The sequence below is a fragment of the Orussus abietinus genome, unplaced genomic scaffold, assembly GCF_000612105.2.
Source record: "Orussus abietinus isolate OABI.00-Male unplaced genomic scaffold, Oabi_2.0 scaffold59, whole genome shotgun sequence".
Classification (NCBI taxonomy): Eukaryota; Metazoa; Arthropoda; class Insecta; order Hymenoptera; family Orussidae; genus Orussus; species Orussus abietinus.
In genome coordinates this window covers 498,042-514,761 of record NW_019395985.1, presented here as the reverse complement: position 1 = coordinate 514,761, position 16,720 = coordinate 498,042, and the positions used below count along the sequence as shown (strand labels likewise).

Genomic DNA, 16,720 nt, shown 5'->3' with positions numbered 1-16,720 from the left:
TTCTAGGGAAAAAGATCTGTTGCGCTGTTCTACAGTGCAAATAGGATTTTTTTTCTTTATTTTCTAAGTTTTTCCGTGAATGGTTCTTGTTTGCTTAATGATTTGCATTGTACAAAATGCGCCTCTCATATGACGTTTATGTCTAAAGTATTGTTTTAAAAAATCCATATATCTATCCCCGGTAAGTGGAAACTTCTATCCAGCATATCGCAGGTCCATCTGGCATACGCCGATGGAACTTCGTACCCATAGTTCCTCCACATACCGAGGGATGGCACCACCACCGTGCGGCTAGTCGGAGTCTTGTTTTCGTGCGCGCGTCCGGTACCGTCCAGTATGTCACCGGACGCCACGAGGTGCGGACGCGTCCGTGGTCCGGGGTCGCGCGCGGTGTCGATTCTCGGTAATGAGGCCGTCTTTCCCGGTTCCGTGTAGACGCGAGCGCAGTGCCAGTGCGAGATAATGCCGAGGAACAGCGATGGGTAACCTAGCGACCGCGGCGAGACTCGGCGCCGTGCTCCTGCCCTGTCTCCTGGATTACGCGCTGGCGAGGGACGAGGTGCGAGGTGAGCGGACACTTGCTTACAACAGTGTACGACCGGCCACGTTCCCCGCGTTCTAGGTTAGAAACTGCAGCGCACCTGTGTGCGACTCGACCCCTTCCATATCTGCCCTCGCCGGGAATTTACGTGCGGGGTATAGGTTAGGTTGCAACGTGCCCCCTTAAAATATAAAAGGGTCCCTATAGAATCCAAGAAAAGAAAATTTTTTTTTTTTTATTTATCTCAGACGAACCAAGAACACATATCTTTTAATTTAAAAATATGTGTCTTATATATATGACGTTTTCGTAATACTTTAACGATTATCGCTTTTCCGTACTTTCTGTGCCCGTAAAACGTACCCTTGGGTTGTTCACCTTCGGCTCGATCGATTAACGCGTTTACGTTGTGCGGCTTCGGAACATTGTTCCCTTTGTATATCGAGTAACGACGCTCAGAATTCAGCTGGTTTGACGAGGAGTTCTCACCTTTCTCCTTTAGATAATGTATTGCTGCACGAGGCGTTCCGGATCGCGGCCATTGTGCCTCTCGCAGCGTTTTCTTATTCTATGCTTTTTTTTTATTTTTTATTTTTCCTCTTCCCGTAACTTTTGTTTACGAGACACGCTCGAATCACCCCGTAGGAGTCGATATAAAGCATTTTTGAATATTGAAATGGGCAGGAATAAACAAACGCGAAATTGCTGACGGTGGTTTTTTTTTTTTCTTTATGAGCACGTTCTTTTTTAGGGCCTTCGTAATCACGCGTTAATGTTTGAAATTATTCGGAGAAAAGATTAAAAAATATGTATATGTTGAAAGAATAGAACCCTTTCATATCACCTTAAGGAGAAGAAAAGAAAAATTCGAGTCGACCGATTTGAAGGGGGGGTTTCAATTCGCCTTATGTCTCGCGGGAATACGTCGACGTATCTTTCTATCCTGAATAAATGCCGGGGAATCTGGCCTGGGTGAAAGTAAACAGCGAGCAGGGCTCTCGAGATAGCTCCGAGAGAGGTTAGGGAGACTCAGGGTGGTGGACGACATGTGCACCTCGAGGCACATGTTGCGCGCGTGCCACGGCGCACCCGTTGCGCGCAGTTACTGCAGTTACTGCAACCAGTACTCGGCTGGTACGGTAATAATTCCTATTTAAAGTGATACAAAGGAGTCATTCTATATACATGTACAAAGAGCGCGGCAAATAATTTTAAACATCAACGCGCGATCCTGGAGGTCCTAAGGAAGAACTCATGAGATTTCATAAAAAAAAAAAATATATGTATGTATTCTTGGTTTTGCTCTGACAAATGAAAAAATTTTTTTTATAAAAAATGAAATTTCACGAGCGATCGCGCGGTTCCTCGTCTCCGAGAGGTCGTCGGGCATCCCTCGGGTGAGCCGCGAAACGGGAGCGGGTGCTGACGCGGACGCGTCCTTGGACATCGGCGGCGCGTCTTCCGGAAAGGGAGGGGAGAGGTGCAACGCCCTCCCACCGGTCGCTGCGCGCCGACCACTGCGCATCGGCCGCGCCTAACCTCTTCCTCCTTGGGCTTCGTCAACGCGGTGGTTTAACTTTCGAGCATAATGAATTAACCTTAACGGTTAACGGTCCTATCGTATGTACGAAATCTGAACCGATCATCGGAAATGGAAGGGAATTTTTTAATGGTAGAGTTAACCTTTAAATGGAAATTCGAACGCGTCGAGTCAACGTCGATGTATCGCGAATGTATAAAATATGGATATTGAACGTCCTCTTTGGGGATTTTCAAGGGGCGATATGGCATCGAAAAAATGGAAATGATAAAACAGCGAAATGGAAGGGAATTTTCTAATGGGAGAATTAACCTTTAAATGGAAATTCGAGCGCGTCGAGTCAACGTCGAGATATTGCGAATGTATAAAATATGGATATTGAACGTCCTTTTGGGGATTCTCATAGGGCATCGAAAAAAAAAAAGAGGAGGGTGGAGGCTGTGCTTCGAGCCGATTCGCCGTAGAGATTGGTCTGGGATGCGCACGTGAATGGGACGCACGTATGAACGGGCTCAGCTGATAACTCGTATCCTGCGTAGCTCATTGAGGCGGCAGCGAATTGCCTCGAGTAATTGTGAGCGCGAGTCGGAATCCCCATTATCACTTGTAGAATCCTCCTCGATCGCGACTTATAATATTTCCGTTTTTCCGCTCAACGGCGGAAATTGTCGTAACGAATTTGCTCCGAATTCGGAGCGGGCTCGCTCGCAATTGAAGCCCGCGTAATATCGCGTTTCCGGCCCGAAACTTCCTCTTATCCCTCGCACAATAGCCGCTTAACACTTTTAACATTAATGGGTTATACCCCGAGGCAAGAAATACATATAAGCATAATACGAATAAGCTCGAATAAATTCTCACGAGTCCTAAATGACCCGAGCCAAAATTACCTGTACTGGTTTTTGTTGGCAGTAAAAATTGCCTCGGTGTACTTGGTCTAAGTACGCGATTTATTCACTCGCAAGTGAAAGCTGCATGATCCTATGTTTCCGTTCCGCAATTTCCGCCTTTTATCTCCCGCCATTACGTTTAATGTTTAACGCAGGAAGTGAAATCCATATTTCCCCGATGATTTTTTCTTTATCAAGCGGAAATTATCAGAATTGAAATACACGCTTCCTCTCATTTTTTTATTAAACGCCAAAAATCGGCCTTCGGCTCCAACTCGAAACGGGCCCACAATTGAAAGCTGCATAATCCTACGTTTCCGGTCCCGGGGTTCTGGCTCTTATCACTCCGGTCCACGTGGTAATGGCCGGTGCACGTGACGTCGGTGATAGGCCGATAAGCGAGCGTATCCTGCGCCTGTCGGTCTCGATATAGGCCGGTCGGCGCAACCTACACTCCTCTCGTTACTCCTCTCGTTACTCCGCGCGTGTCCGACGTTACATACTCCGGACAATGAGTCCCACGGAGGAAAGAGGTCGGTTATTCCTCCGGAATATACCGTTCTCTCTTCCCTCTTCTCCTCTTCGGCGTTCTTGACGAGCCGCCGTCCTCGCTCGCGGCTAAGAATGTCGCAGGAAATGAAATTACGAGCAATTCTTTTTCTTTTCGGGTACTTTGACGCTCTGGGGCGATGCCTGATAGCGTAATTAATTTCCTTTGGTTGTATTGAATTTCTTGGAATTTTTATTGAGTGCCGGTAATTGAGAATAGTCGTTTTTAATCATTTTTTCAGGTCGTATATAATCGTTCTCCGAGTGGTATCGATTTCGGAAGCGGAAACGGGTCAGCCCTATCTTTAAAATGTCATTTTCGTTTAATTAGAAATCTGCTCTATTTAAAACTATCCTTTATTCCTTCTCGAAGTAGCGGATTTTGATCCTCACCTCCGGGTCGTAATTAATTAAGACCTTAAAATATTTTAAACCGTCTCGAAAGCATTTTTGGCCACTTATCGCGCATCCTCTCGGTTCCAGAAATGGAGAGAGTTCCACTTTATTCCCGCCCATGTTTTCCATTGTAAATAGGCTCGAGCGTTATTCCACGGTCCCTGGAAGATACTAAATAGTCGTTCCTTGGATGTTGTCTATCCCAGAAAGGAAAGAGGTCGTCTCTGCCTTCGGAATACCGTTCTTTCGACGAATCGACGAGGACCCTCCATGGAGGCCCGCGACTTCCGCGTGACTTCTCCTCCGGTTTTAGCCTTACCTTTCCCATCCTACGAATCCGAGGCTAAACGTCTCTTTTCCCTTCTTTCTTTTTTTTTTTTTTTTCTTTACTTTCGAGTCGAGCCATAGGGATGTTTATCTCTCCCAGCCGCCGCGGAGAAAAACGACTTTAATTGAGCGGCCTCTTTTGCCTCCCGAGTTTACCGACAGCTCCTCCTTATTTCACGAAATTAACCTGGGGAAAAAATCTAGGGACTTGGGCAAAAGAACCTCCGACTTGGTATTCGAAGAGAAGAATTTTTTCAGGAATTTTTAATAATTTTCTATTAATTTTAAATCCAAATTACATGAATTAGGAGAATCGGCATGATTTTAAATTCGGGTAAATTGAGGTAGAAGTAAATTCTAGATCGTTTTGAAATCAGATTAGATGAGTGATCGATCATGAGAGTCCAGATTTTTCTAAGATCTTTAAAAAATATTAATTACTCCCTTTGTTCGCGTCTAATTGACCGATTTGATGGTCTGTTCAGTTTTTACTCCTCGGTGTGGGAACCGCGGCTGTCAGAAAAGTACATTATCATTCATCGCGGTATCACGCCTTGGAAATGCCGTTAGCTTACCAGTGTGCATTATTCACTCCCACGCTCCATTACTCATGATTACATGACTGCAATTGAGGGCCGCTCGCACGGGGTGATGTCAATAGTGAAATTATCCGAAGACATGGAATGAACAATCCCGAGAGAGAGGGATTGGACCCCTCGCTGTTCGTATCGAGACTTATCATTAATTACATTATCATATTGTATAGTCATTAATTATTTAATTCACTTATCGGAGGCTTCTTCGATCTAAATTCTCATTGCTCTAGAGGTGTGAAGTGAAAGCCCCCTAAAATCAATCGATTCTAATAAGACACTTATTTTTAAGAGTATTGGATACGAACTGTCGGAAATTTTGACACGTGACTCGTGAGCACCTAGGAATTATCCTGACACTTTGAAAATTTGGATTTAGAACAAAAAAAAAATTTTTTTAACTCGGCCCAGACCGGAGCCAAAATGACGTCGAGTTCTCATATTTCGATCGATATACAATTTTTTAAGGGAGAAATATTTTTATTATACTTGGTGCCATTTATCGAAAAGTCAGAATGCAGATAAGTGCGGTACACTCTCCGTCTATATATAGTGTACTATAATTGGTGCATTATTCCCCTCGGCACCTGTCCTCGCTCGTCTGTCCTAATTTAGGTACTCGAGACCTTAGGTTTAGTGCCTAGAATCCAAATATTTTCTACTTTCTCCGTCTTTCTCTCTCCCTTTATTTGCTCGTTTCCGGAAGAAGCGCTCTCGAAGACGAGAGATCCGAGCGGAATTTCGATTCGAGACTGGAGATCGAGTTTGCTCGGCCTACCTTCGAGTTCTGCAATCGAGTTAAGAGGAATTCGATATATATATACACACACCGAGTGCTAATTTCCCGCGGGCTTCCGATAGTAGCTCGGCCCGATTCCGCGGAGCGCAAGAGAGATCGTTTCTTCCGCGAGAACGTGTCTTGCTCTCCCTCGCACTCACGTGGTTCCGCATAGCGCGGTCGCACTCGCACTCATTAGGGGCCCACGTAAGACGCCGATCGTCGGTCGAGCGAGGGTAGTTGCCTCTCTCTCTCGCTTGCAGTATTCCGTATAGCGCGTTCTCGCTCGCACTCATTGAAAGTCCGTATCGGCTTCTGCCTTGCTTTCACGAGGTCGAACCCGCTCTTACAACGAGGAGGCCGATTTCGCGGATTATTTCGTTAAACCCTGGGGGAGAATAAGATCAATTATAAAGGAAGGGAACTTTAAAAGCGAAAATTTAAATTCCCTGATTTGGGGGGCTCGACCCAGGGAGGTTTTTCTCGATTTACGTAATTCTTATCCTTCCGTTGGTAACCACGCACGACTTTCGAATATTTTTTTTTCTCGTTTTCCCGCGATTCGCAATAAATTTCAAAAGGGGCCTGATAGGATTTTTACAGACTTCTCGGTTATACCAGAAAAATAAGCATGAAAACCCGTTTTCTTGTTTACGCCAGTTACCGGTTTAATAAACTTGCCGCTTGTCATTTTTTTTTAATTCGGTGGAATTTCAATTGGGAACTCGAAATCCCTCGGACGTGGTACTCGAATTCGTAGATTTTCTGAATGGAACTGTTAACGATAGAAGAATTCGAAACTCGTTTTACATGACTTACTGTAATGGGGCATGCTTGGAATAGAAGGAGGAGAGGAGCGATTCCATCGAGGATTATTGGAAAGCATGGTGCAGGTCGAGTTCTTTAAAGACTCGACTGTAAATTACAGGTTACTGTATACTGGATGGACGGGGAGATCGTCGGGAGGTCGAGTCGGTCGAGGCGATTACGATGACCATTTCCGGTCAAGGATGATTTCTCATGGTCTTCCTCGTCCAAGACCAGTCTTATCAACTCATCCGAGATGATCCACTCTGTATGCAATACGTATCCCGTGAAAATAACCGTACCGTACTTGACAAAGTATAATTACATCCAGGAAATTGCATTTAATAACCGTGCACTAATATAATATAAATAATACCGTATCGATTTCGCATTTCCAAGAGGCCGTAATATAAATCGCCGATCGTATGCCGGACTTAATGGTAACTCGTTGCAGAAATTGCCGAAATTGCGGAAATTGCAGGAATTGGTAACGACCATTTCCCTGGAGTCTCTTTTGTCTATTTCGCGACTTATTCACCATTTAAACGCGTTTTGAAGATTTTTAAAAGCCCTTAAATTGGACGATGGCAAGTTCGATTCCTTCTAGTAGGATTTATTATTGACGTCGATTCAGGGTATTCCGATCCGCCTCATTATTGATTTCGTGCAATCCAGAATGTCCCAATTGGCCCCTTTCAAGTCGACATATTTGAACGTAGATATCTTCCGGTGACATTACGTTTTAGCTCAAAATCAGCCCCTTCCGTCTGACACCTCTGAACGCGAATCCTACCTATTGCGACCTACCTCAATATCGACTCTTTCCGTCCGATACCTCTGAACGCGGATTCCATCCGCTGCAAGGTACCCCAAAATCATTCCCTGACGTCTGATCCGTCTCAAATTCGAGCCCATCCAATCCGACCTACCTCAACATCGACCCCTTCCGTCTGGTACCTCCGAATACGGACTCCCACCCGACGCGACCTGCCTCAATACCGATCCCACTGTCTGATCCATCTCGGCGTTGATCCCCTCCGATTCATCCCATCTCAATACGAATCCCCTCTGATCCGACCTATCCCAACATGCTTCTGACTCGATCCCATCGATTTCCCAGGCGTCCCCACGCCCGGAAGTGTCACCGGGTCCCACGTGGAAGGACGTGGGGAGGCACGCGTCATCTCACCACAGAGCTTATAGAAATAGAACGTATTTTGCACTTCCTTTTTACTCGTTAATAAAAGTATCAGTTCCAACTTCGTCTGTCGGTAAAAATGAAAAAATATTGAAAATGAAAGCCGGTACGTGTAAGTTGTAGAAATACGTATTTATTTCAAGTAGCTTGATAAAACGCTAAATAATGACGTCTCGGGACCGTGCAAATTGCGTTACCCTTTACCGCGTGAAATAAGAGACTCGCGTAAGAAAAAAAAAGTGTAAGGGTACATTGAAGGAGGGGTGTAAATATTTCTTTTTCTCAGGGAACGAGCGCCGTTCTTCTCGGCCCGCTGCTCTCTCGTCCAATTCTCCTCGTTTACTCGGCCCTCTAAAGAGTTAATTGTCACCGGTTTTAGGCGGTTAGAAATCGGTCGGGGACAATTCAATAGGACTCCTCTCGGTTCTCCTTCCGTCTTTCTTACGGAGAAAGAAGGAGAAAAACCGAAGGAAGTCCCGTTCCCCGGCGTGGGATCCGACGAACTCCGAGATGCAACCCGGTCGTTACGTGGAGTATAACGGAGTACTTTCGATTGCACGTAATCGAGTCACGATTTCGTGGTTTCAAATTCGTTCTTGTCTTCGACAATAATCAATTATTTAATGGGGCAAGTTGTTTTTTTTTTTTTTTTAAACCACTCGACGTGGGGTAAGAAACACAAAGGAGACCAAAGGAAACTCTCCACTGTGTTCTACGGATAGCTACTTTGCATCTCGCGGGGAACTTGCCAACTCCACGAAGGTTGACAGAAAAAGTTGTTAAAACGAAACCATGCCATGAATCTCGACGATAAGCATACAATGCCATTCCAAGAACAGATATCGCGGTGCCGATTACGTCAAATGTAACCCTACCCTAAAGTTGATAAAAAGGGGGGAAAGAAAAAAAAAAGTCAGCAAACCGGCCTGCACATTTCATGCATTACAAAGAACCATAAAGATAGAGATAAAGGGTGGAAAAATAAATAAACGCGACGCATGTCACCGATCATTTCGTGGCACTTCGGAACAAAGGCCCGCCATTTGTCGCATACAAAGGACGATAAAAAGGCGAGAGAGAGAAGCACATAAAAACCGCGACGGTTCATTCGTCATTTTATGGCGCTTCGAGACAAAGCCTCGCTACTTTTCCCACGGCGGGTCGAAAGATAATAAAAAAAAAAAAAAGGAAAGAAAAATGGAGTCGCGTCATCCATCATCTTGTGGTACTTGGAAACAAAGCCTCGCGGGTCGTCGGCACCGGGGCCGTTGCGTCAAGCTTAACTGTAACCACTGCCCGTACATAACAGAACGTAACCCCTGCTCGTGCACTTGCTCGCGCACACGTGGCAAGGAGCACCGCAGGTGCACGAGTGCAAGCGACCTTCCCTTCTCGAGCCAAGAGGACGCCCGAGTCCGGGCTCGGCCGAGATCGGCTAAGTTCGGGAGAGTTCGAGTCGGATTGCGTTCGACTGGATTTCGAGTGTGCGGATGAATTTCCCGGAGATCGACCCAACTCGATTTTCTTCGACTTTATTCCGTACCATTCTGTACTATTTTTCTATTAAATTCTAATGAATTCTAATGAATTTTAATTAATTCGGTAATTCGGCTTTACTCGGTTCTACTCGGTTCGATTCGAGTTCAGTCGGAGTTCAATCCGTGCTCGGCTCGGGAACAGGGTGTTCTCAACTCGGAGAATGTCCCGGGGTCCGGGCAGACCCACATAATCGAGAAGAAACCCGGCAGCCGCATTCCTCGCGCTTGCATGCTAATAGAGCGTGCAAGGTGGAGGGGCCGCGATCCGTTCACCTCCTTTTCCAGGAGGGCCGATTTTTGCGCGAGGTCCAACGGCATCCGAGAGTCACGGGCGACTGGCCCACTGACCGCTTGCGAGTACTCCCTTTACTCCCGAGAATAATTTGTCTCCCTAATTATGCACATCTTTCACCTCGTACGGTCCGCGGGTCGTTAATTTACCATACCTTCTTTCAACTCACACTTTGTCAGACTCTCGTTTCACGAATGAAAGTTTCACTTTTCGATACGCTTTCATTTCAAATGAAACATTAAATTCGTGTACATAGAAGTGACGCCTCGATACAGAGTCTGGTCGGTGAAGGACTCTTTAAGAAATGTACCGCTTTAAAGGCCACATTCCTTTCACCTTGATATGCCAATTTACGCTTACCATTGTTATTGGAGTGTCACTTCGATGACAATTGTGCATGATTCTTAAAGCTATAGCGGTATGTCCTTCGGGGATTTCAATGAGGCGGTCCTCTCGAGTCCGATGGCAAAGGGGTGCCTCTTGAACTGGCCCGTTTACCTCCTTTCCCAAGAAGGTCGATTCTCGCGCGAGAAAACCACCAGCGGTATGCACGACTTGGCCCACTGACCGTCCTTCTGCTTGAAACCCTCGTATCAGTCATTGTTACGTGCCTCTCAGGCCGCTTTCTGAGAAGAACAATAAAAGAAACGCGAAACAGTGCATTAATGACCATCCCCTTCGCTTTGTTAAAACAAGATGGCCGCGGACGACCGCGCGCGATGCTCGAGTGACCCTTTAACACTTCGTGAGCCTTGAAATGTCACGAGTGCACATTATCTCGGAAATTATCGAAAAACCTCGCGTCGGTGATTAAGCACCTCACCCGTGGTATTAAGTTTGACATTTTGCTCACAATGGGCTGACGTAGTCGTGATGTTCGGGAAAGAAGATTCCGTCACTCTTCCAAGATGGCGGCGAACAATGCCGTGCAGTATTGAGATAACGACCGCCTAAAAGTGCTTTCCGCTCGTCGTCTTATAAATTCTCTTGAATTTTCTTTAAATAAGAACCGCGTGACTTAGACGTGGAGGAATGATTTCCGGGATCTGTGATGATGTACTATACCGTTTCTGTGATCGATATAAATCTTAAATCTTAAATACCGTATCTAAGGGAGTCACTTCCAAGATGGCCGCCATAGGGCAGAACATCGCTTCGATTAATCCCAATTTAACCCTTGAAAAAGCGTCCGGAAGTAAGATTTACCCGTCCACGGAGTGACTCGGGGATGTGGAGGAGTGATTTTTGATATCCGTGCTTTCTTTTGTGATTACAGCGTGCGTGGAGGAGCCCGGGGGGTGCGTCCGCTGCAGGGGCGGCTCGTGCGCCCGGTGCGCCATCTTGTTGCACCGGGGCGCATGCGTGGACGCGTGTCCGGCCGGACACACGGCCGATTGGTCGACTCGGGACGAATACATGGGCCGGATATGCAGAGAGACCGAGTACGCCTTTGGCTTGACCGGCAGTCAGGTCGCCGTCCTCGTGGTGGTCGCTTCCGGGGCCACGATATGCATCTTCATCATCCTCTGCGGGGTCGTCGTCGTACACAGGAGGAAGCGAAAGGCCGCCAAGACGATGCAGCGCTTCGAAGACAGGTTAGGACTTTCGAACGGCGATCTTGGGGATTCTGAAACTCTGGCGAAGTAGTCTCGTCAGGTCTTTTCCACCTGCCTTTGCCAATGTGGTCCGTTTTCCCGGGCAGGTCCATTTTGACAAAGAAAAGGGGAAGGAGCCTTTTCCAGCTGGTAGAAAGCAAACGCGACAAAGAAACGTTCACGAGGCGCGGCTGTATCCTGTTCGAGGCGAGACCGTTTTCTCGCCTGGGATGATTTTCTTCTTTTTTTTTCCTCTCCTCCTTGCCACGTGGATAATGGTGTTTACGATGTTGCTTGTTCCAGCGCCGAAAGGAGGGAATTCCTTAAACATCTGGCTACCCTCAGGGGAGAGGGGAACACTTTCCTGGCCATGCTGAATGACACCAGAAGGCAGGTCAGGGAACTCTACTACTCCGGCAGCAATGGCGATGGAGCCGTTGGCATTCAAGCTTACAGGTTTGTTTCACCGTCTAACGACACCTCCAATGATCCTGCAAAACATTTCAGGACTGCTGTCTTAATAATTACGTTACCGACCTTCTTATTTATATCGACGATTTTATATACACGTATCTTTGATTCCTTTAAGTTTAAGTTGCATTTTCTTACGAGTAGGGTGTAAACACATTATATTGTTATATTTACGGAGGCACATAGTGGTGCTTATAAGTTACTGTTATACATATGAAAAGTCTAAACAATTTCCTGCTCTTGCCCATTGTAAACGTCACAGAGTCGTGACGTCGAAATAGCGGCCATTCGCATGCTTTCTACTTTTCACTCGGCTATGTACTCGACGCTTCTGCAGAAGTAACCGTAACTCGGCAAAACTGCTACTCTTGTATTTATTCACAATTGCTGTTACAGTTACCGCAGTTCTGCCGGTAGCATTTCATTTCCCTCGTAAAATCTCTCTGGTTGAGTGCAATTTCTTTCTCAGGGCGTGGAGGATCAGAGTTGAATTATTTTCCTGCTTTCAGGCCCGTGCTGAGGGATCTCGCCAGGATCTTGGTCCTCGTGAACAGAAGGGACGAGGAGATAGCTGTTCCCCCAGAGGATTGGCAGAGACTCCTCGCCTGGGCGGAGAGACTTCTCAGGAGATACAAGAGGCACAGCTCGCCGGAAGTAAGGACGAATCCTTTTCCCCTGGGATTTAGAGGACGCCCTGAGATTCGCTGAGATTTGCATGCTGGAATTCGCTAGCCAAGTTCGATCGGTACTCGATGAAATTTTTCCCTGGTTCTGTGATTTAATGCCGTGTTTGTTGTACCTTTTGCACGCCAGTCGCTGAGGCAGAGTCTCGGTGAGTCGGCCGCACCGTAAGCTGAGATTAACGACCTGCGATTACCCGGGAGAGCTCTAGGGGTTCCCGTTGGATGCTTTTTATTCCCTCTGGCACGCCTGGACCTATCCTCTGCGTTCCTTGAAATTGCAAAAGTTGTTTAGATAGGAAAAAAAAAAAATAAGACGATTTTGTGGAGAGATAACTTGTGTTTTTTTTTTTTTATGTCGATCGAGGTTCGTAAGGGATTGGAAAGTGACTCTTCGTCGTGGAAACTTTTTCGGGTGTTTTTTTTTTTTTAATTATCCAAGTTCTAAGTTTCCACTAATACTGGAAAGTGGCGCGAGAAATTTCACGCATAAATGTTAGGATTGGAAGAAGTGCCGAGATAATTGTCTAATTGGGTAAAAAAATTCAGGACTTTGTGCGGACGTCCAGCGCGAGATTTATAGATCCGTGGTGTAGATTAAAAAGGGTAGAGAGTGACTTTTTATGTGGAGAGTTTATCGGTATTTTAGCTTCTCGTCGTTTTTGAAAGTTAGTGAAAGTTACGCGGTGAAACTTTGACGCTTGCGCGTTTAGATTAGGATTTACTAGCTGGGAAAATTGTATTGTCCGCCGGGAATGCGAGGCTTTGTACGCTTTTGTATAAATTATTGAGAGAGGGTTAGAAAGTCACGCTTTACGGTGCGAGTTTGCCGGCATTTTAGACTGTTTAGTGTTTTTGAAAAATTAGCGAAAGTAATGGCCTGTAACTTTTACGCTCTCGTGTCTGGCTGGAAGGATCATTCATCAACCGAGAATTTTGTATAATTTATCACCCTGTTTCTCCTCGACGCGATCGATGCAAGTTCCTCGAGTTTATAAAATTCCTGAAATTATTCGGCGACACGAGAACGACGAACAAAAATTCTTTGCACTAATTTCATTAAAATAACGAGAAACTCAGATGTCACTTTTACATGATTCCGATGTACATTTCTTGAGCTGCATGTTCTCAGGATGTTAGGCTTAAAAGTAGCGGCGTTTCCAAATAAACTAACGGAAGTATCCCTACAAGGTGGCCCAGCTGGTGACGTTCCTGCAGCAGCCGGCGTCATCTTCGGCCCAGCCTCCGGCGCAGCCGATCGCGGTCCAGCGACCGGGGCAGACCTACGAGCCTAGATCCACTCCTACTAATTTAACAACTTTCCAAGCGAACGCGCCCTTGACGACTTTCCAAGTAAGTTTGAGAGGCTGCAGTCTACATGAACAAGTCTTCGCCTCCCTTAATCTTCTTTCATCTCCTAAACCCTCCTCGAGAGGCTGCGCATCTTCCCGTCTGTCTATATTATCATTTCATATTTTTCGCGTCTTTTTCGCGTTATCGCCGGTGACATTAATGTACGCCTTTCATGTCGCCGGTGGTTAAGCGAGTTTCGTAGGTGGGAAAATGCGGCGCAAAATGTGTTAAGCGAACGTCACCGTCTATTATAATAACTGTGAACAGTGTCGTCCTTAAATTTTAAAATCCATCCAGGATGGCGTTACTCAGGGGATCTTTAAGCTTTACTTCCTTTTTTCAAAGCTCTTCTATTCGAGAAAATTAAACCCACGTGTCACTTTTCAGGCGAGCGACAAATCCAGCATCAGCCCTTCGAGCTCCAGCCTGGGCTACACGAAGGACAGCCCGGTAGGTTCGAGTTTAGGCCAGAATAGCTCCATCGTGTACAACGAGAAGTTGAGTCCAAATGGCTCGACGGTGGGGCAGACGACCCCCCTGGTCTATGGGAACCAGAAGAGGTCCCATCACGTCGGCTCGCACCTCCAGGAACTGGCGGTGTCCGCCTTCAAGAGGAGCTACGCCGAGGGATCGCCGCTGCCGAGGAGCGACCTCGAAAACCCTGAAGACGTGGTGGAGCCCAACGGCCTCGTCAGAGATCTGAACCCGCAATGGGAGTTTCAGACCACCATGGAAGCCGCTAACTATACGATTCTGTCCGACTGGTCGCCAGGTCGAGACTACCTCATAGACGACTTTACGATCCTGGGACTCAGGCCGCAGGATGAGATCACCACGGAGTTGTGATGTCCTGGATTTAAAGTTGGGTGGCTTGAGTTGTTGGCTTTAAATGTCAATGGTCAGACTCGAAATCGGACCGTACAAAGGTACTTGAAGTATCACAGTTCACCAGGAATTGTACCAAGCGTTCTCATAATGAGGTTTCCCAGTTATCGATGAAAATTGCCCATTGTATCAACGCATCGGTTGATCATCTGGTCATCAAGACTATCTCATAAATATCTGCATTTCCTGAAATGACATCAAGTTGATTCAGATGGGAATCTTTCATTATGATCTGCAATAAATACCTACATAATTTATGAACGCAGCGAGATTTGTTCGTAACTTGAAAGCTCGAATCACATGGTCGGAGTAATTGATGATCGATGTAAAAAGTGGCACAGTGTAGAGATGACTTGCTGTTCGATTGATCTGTCAGTCAGAATTTTTAGTGTAATTATAAATGATATTTAGGAAGAAGTGTAGTGAAAGTTAAACCGTGACCTGTGATTCGACTCGATTGGGGTTATGATGACTTAATAACGTGGTATCTGTGAGGTGCAAAAAATTAGTGGGTCATATAGAAACTACAGAAGTATGTTACATGCAAATACTCGATTTGAACTATTGCCGAGCCATTGAAATATAGTTAATATACTATCGTAACACACAACGGAACTAAAAAGTTTACGATGAGCTTTTTCAAACCATACTCAAAGCTCATAATTATGTCACGTAAAGTTGACAGGTCTACTGGAAAAGGACTGAACGTTTACAATTGTTATTATTTATGTCGTCAGATCTTTTTACAATCAAACTGGTACTCTTTGGCTCTCCATAAACTAATTTATTGAAGAAAATTTGTTTAATTTGGTATAATTAAATTAACTTTGCAATCTCACGATCGAAGCCTCGCGAGGACGTGGATTGATAATAGTACAAAGAGAAATCGTATTCTTATGGAATCTCGGGGGATGATATAAATAATTCTTGTATTATTAATTATATTTACCAAGACTCACGATAAGTCGCCGCGATTGAATGGAATTAGACGCGCGTGTCATACGCATGGAAGCAGGATTTGCAAAGGCTCAAGTTCCGAAATAAGTTTTTCAAGAGATTAGAGTTGGGTCATTAATCATAAATCATTAAGCATATCATTAACAATCAAGAGATTTGAGCGGGGCCATTAATCATAAAACATTAAGCATATCATTAACTATCAGCTCGACTCGATCCTTAGAAGACTTAAGTTTGCATTCCCAATTTGTAAGAAAAAGACACTCTTGCCTTTTTAACACTGTAAACATTTATTAACAATCTATTTCATCCAGTAACTGGATTTATCTTAATATACAAAAACATCAAAATTTAACTTCCACTGCCAATCATCATTTCGGAATACCTGAGTAAATTAAAAAATTATTTCTTTTGAAGTATCAACATTTTACGTAATCCTGAGTGTACTGTACAAAATATTGAAACAAAAATGTGTACAAGTCATTCCGATCATGACTTTAAGGACGAATCCTTGTGGCAAGTACTCGTGGTACTTTTTTAATTTCCCCAAAAGCCGTAAAAAGGTGTCGATTGTTATTATAAATAATATAAAGGCGACCCCATTGTCAAAGACCCTTTCGAGATTTCTCTCTCGCGGATGAGGAGAATAGGATGAATTTAAAAGGATACCAAATGCCTGTAGAAACGTTGTATAAATATTGGTTCTTATTTAATTATCCCGACGATTGTATTATTGTATATTTTAGCGCACTAGTCAAGGCGCGTCCGATTGTTAACGAGGAAAGGATTATTCTTTCCCACTATTGTTCGAACAGTTCAATGAAAGTTCAACTGATTTCACGTGCCATGGCTTCTTGACAAATGTTGACTATAAAATTCGTCCGTCTCTGGAAAGGAATACAAACAAGTTTCGTTAGTGTTAATTAGGTATAATTTCTTTGATCCTCAAAGCGATCGGACTACATCCTTGACAAGTTGCGATCAGAGCTGAGTAAAATAATTATATAAATAGTATTTTGTTCAGTGTAAATGAAAGGATAAAGTGCTAATTTAAGTAATACTTTACCCAGTCCTGAGTACGATGAGTACCATTTAGAGTACCAATGGTATGAGTACTAACGTACCTCCATGACCTACGGTCATACTTGTACAAATTCATTGTAAATAATGGTTAATACTTTAATGCAAGTGGCAGCGACTATCGGATATAATAATATATGCATACGACTCTGTAAAAAGAGTACACCTTTGGTCCAATTTATTAATATACGTACAATGCAAAACCTCCCTAAACTTATCCTGGTTCCTGATATCTAATTATTTGATTTAC

At 44.9% G+C, this 16,720-nt stretch overlaps 1 protein-coding gene across 1 annotated transcript; it reads left to right on the top strand.

Annotated features, from left to right (window-relative positions):
- Positions 1-353: 353 nt before the first annotated feature.
- Positions 354-16,630, top strand: LOC105695065. The gene is made up of 6 exons (XM_012416319.2): positions 354-566; positions 10,726-11,044; positions 11,348-11,500; positions 12,025-12,169; positions 13,387-13,548; positions 13,936-16,630. Exons 1-6 carry the CDS (start codon positions 479-481, stop codon positions 14,392-14,394), a joined length of 1,326 nt encoding a protein of 441 aa, XP_012271742.1. The 5' UTR covers positions 354-478; the 3' UTR covers positions 14,395-16,630.
- The last annotated feature ends 90 nt before the right edge of the window (positions 16,631-16,720 follow it).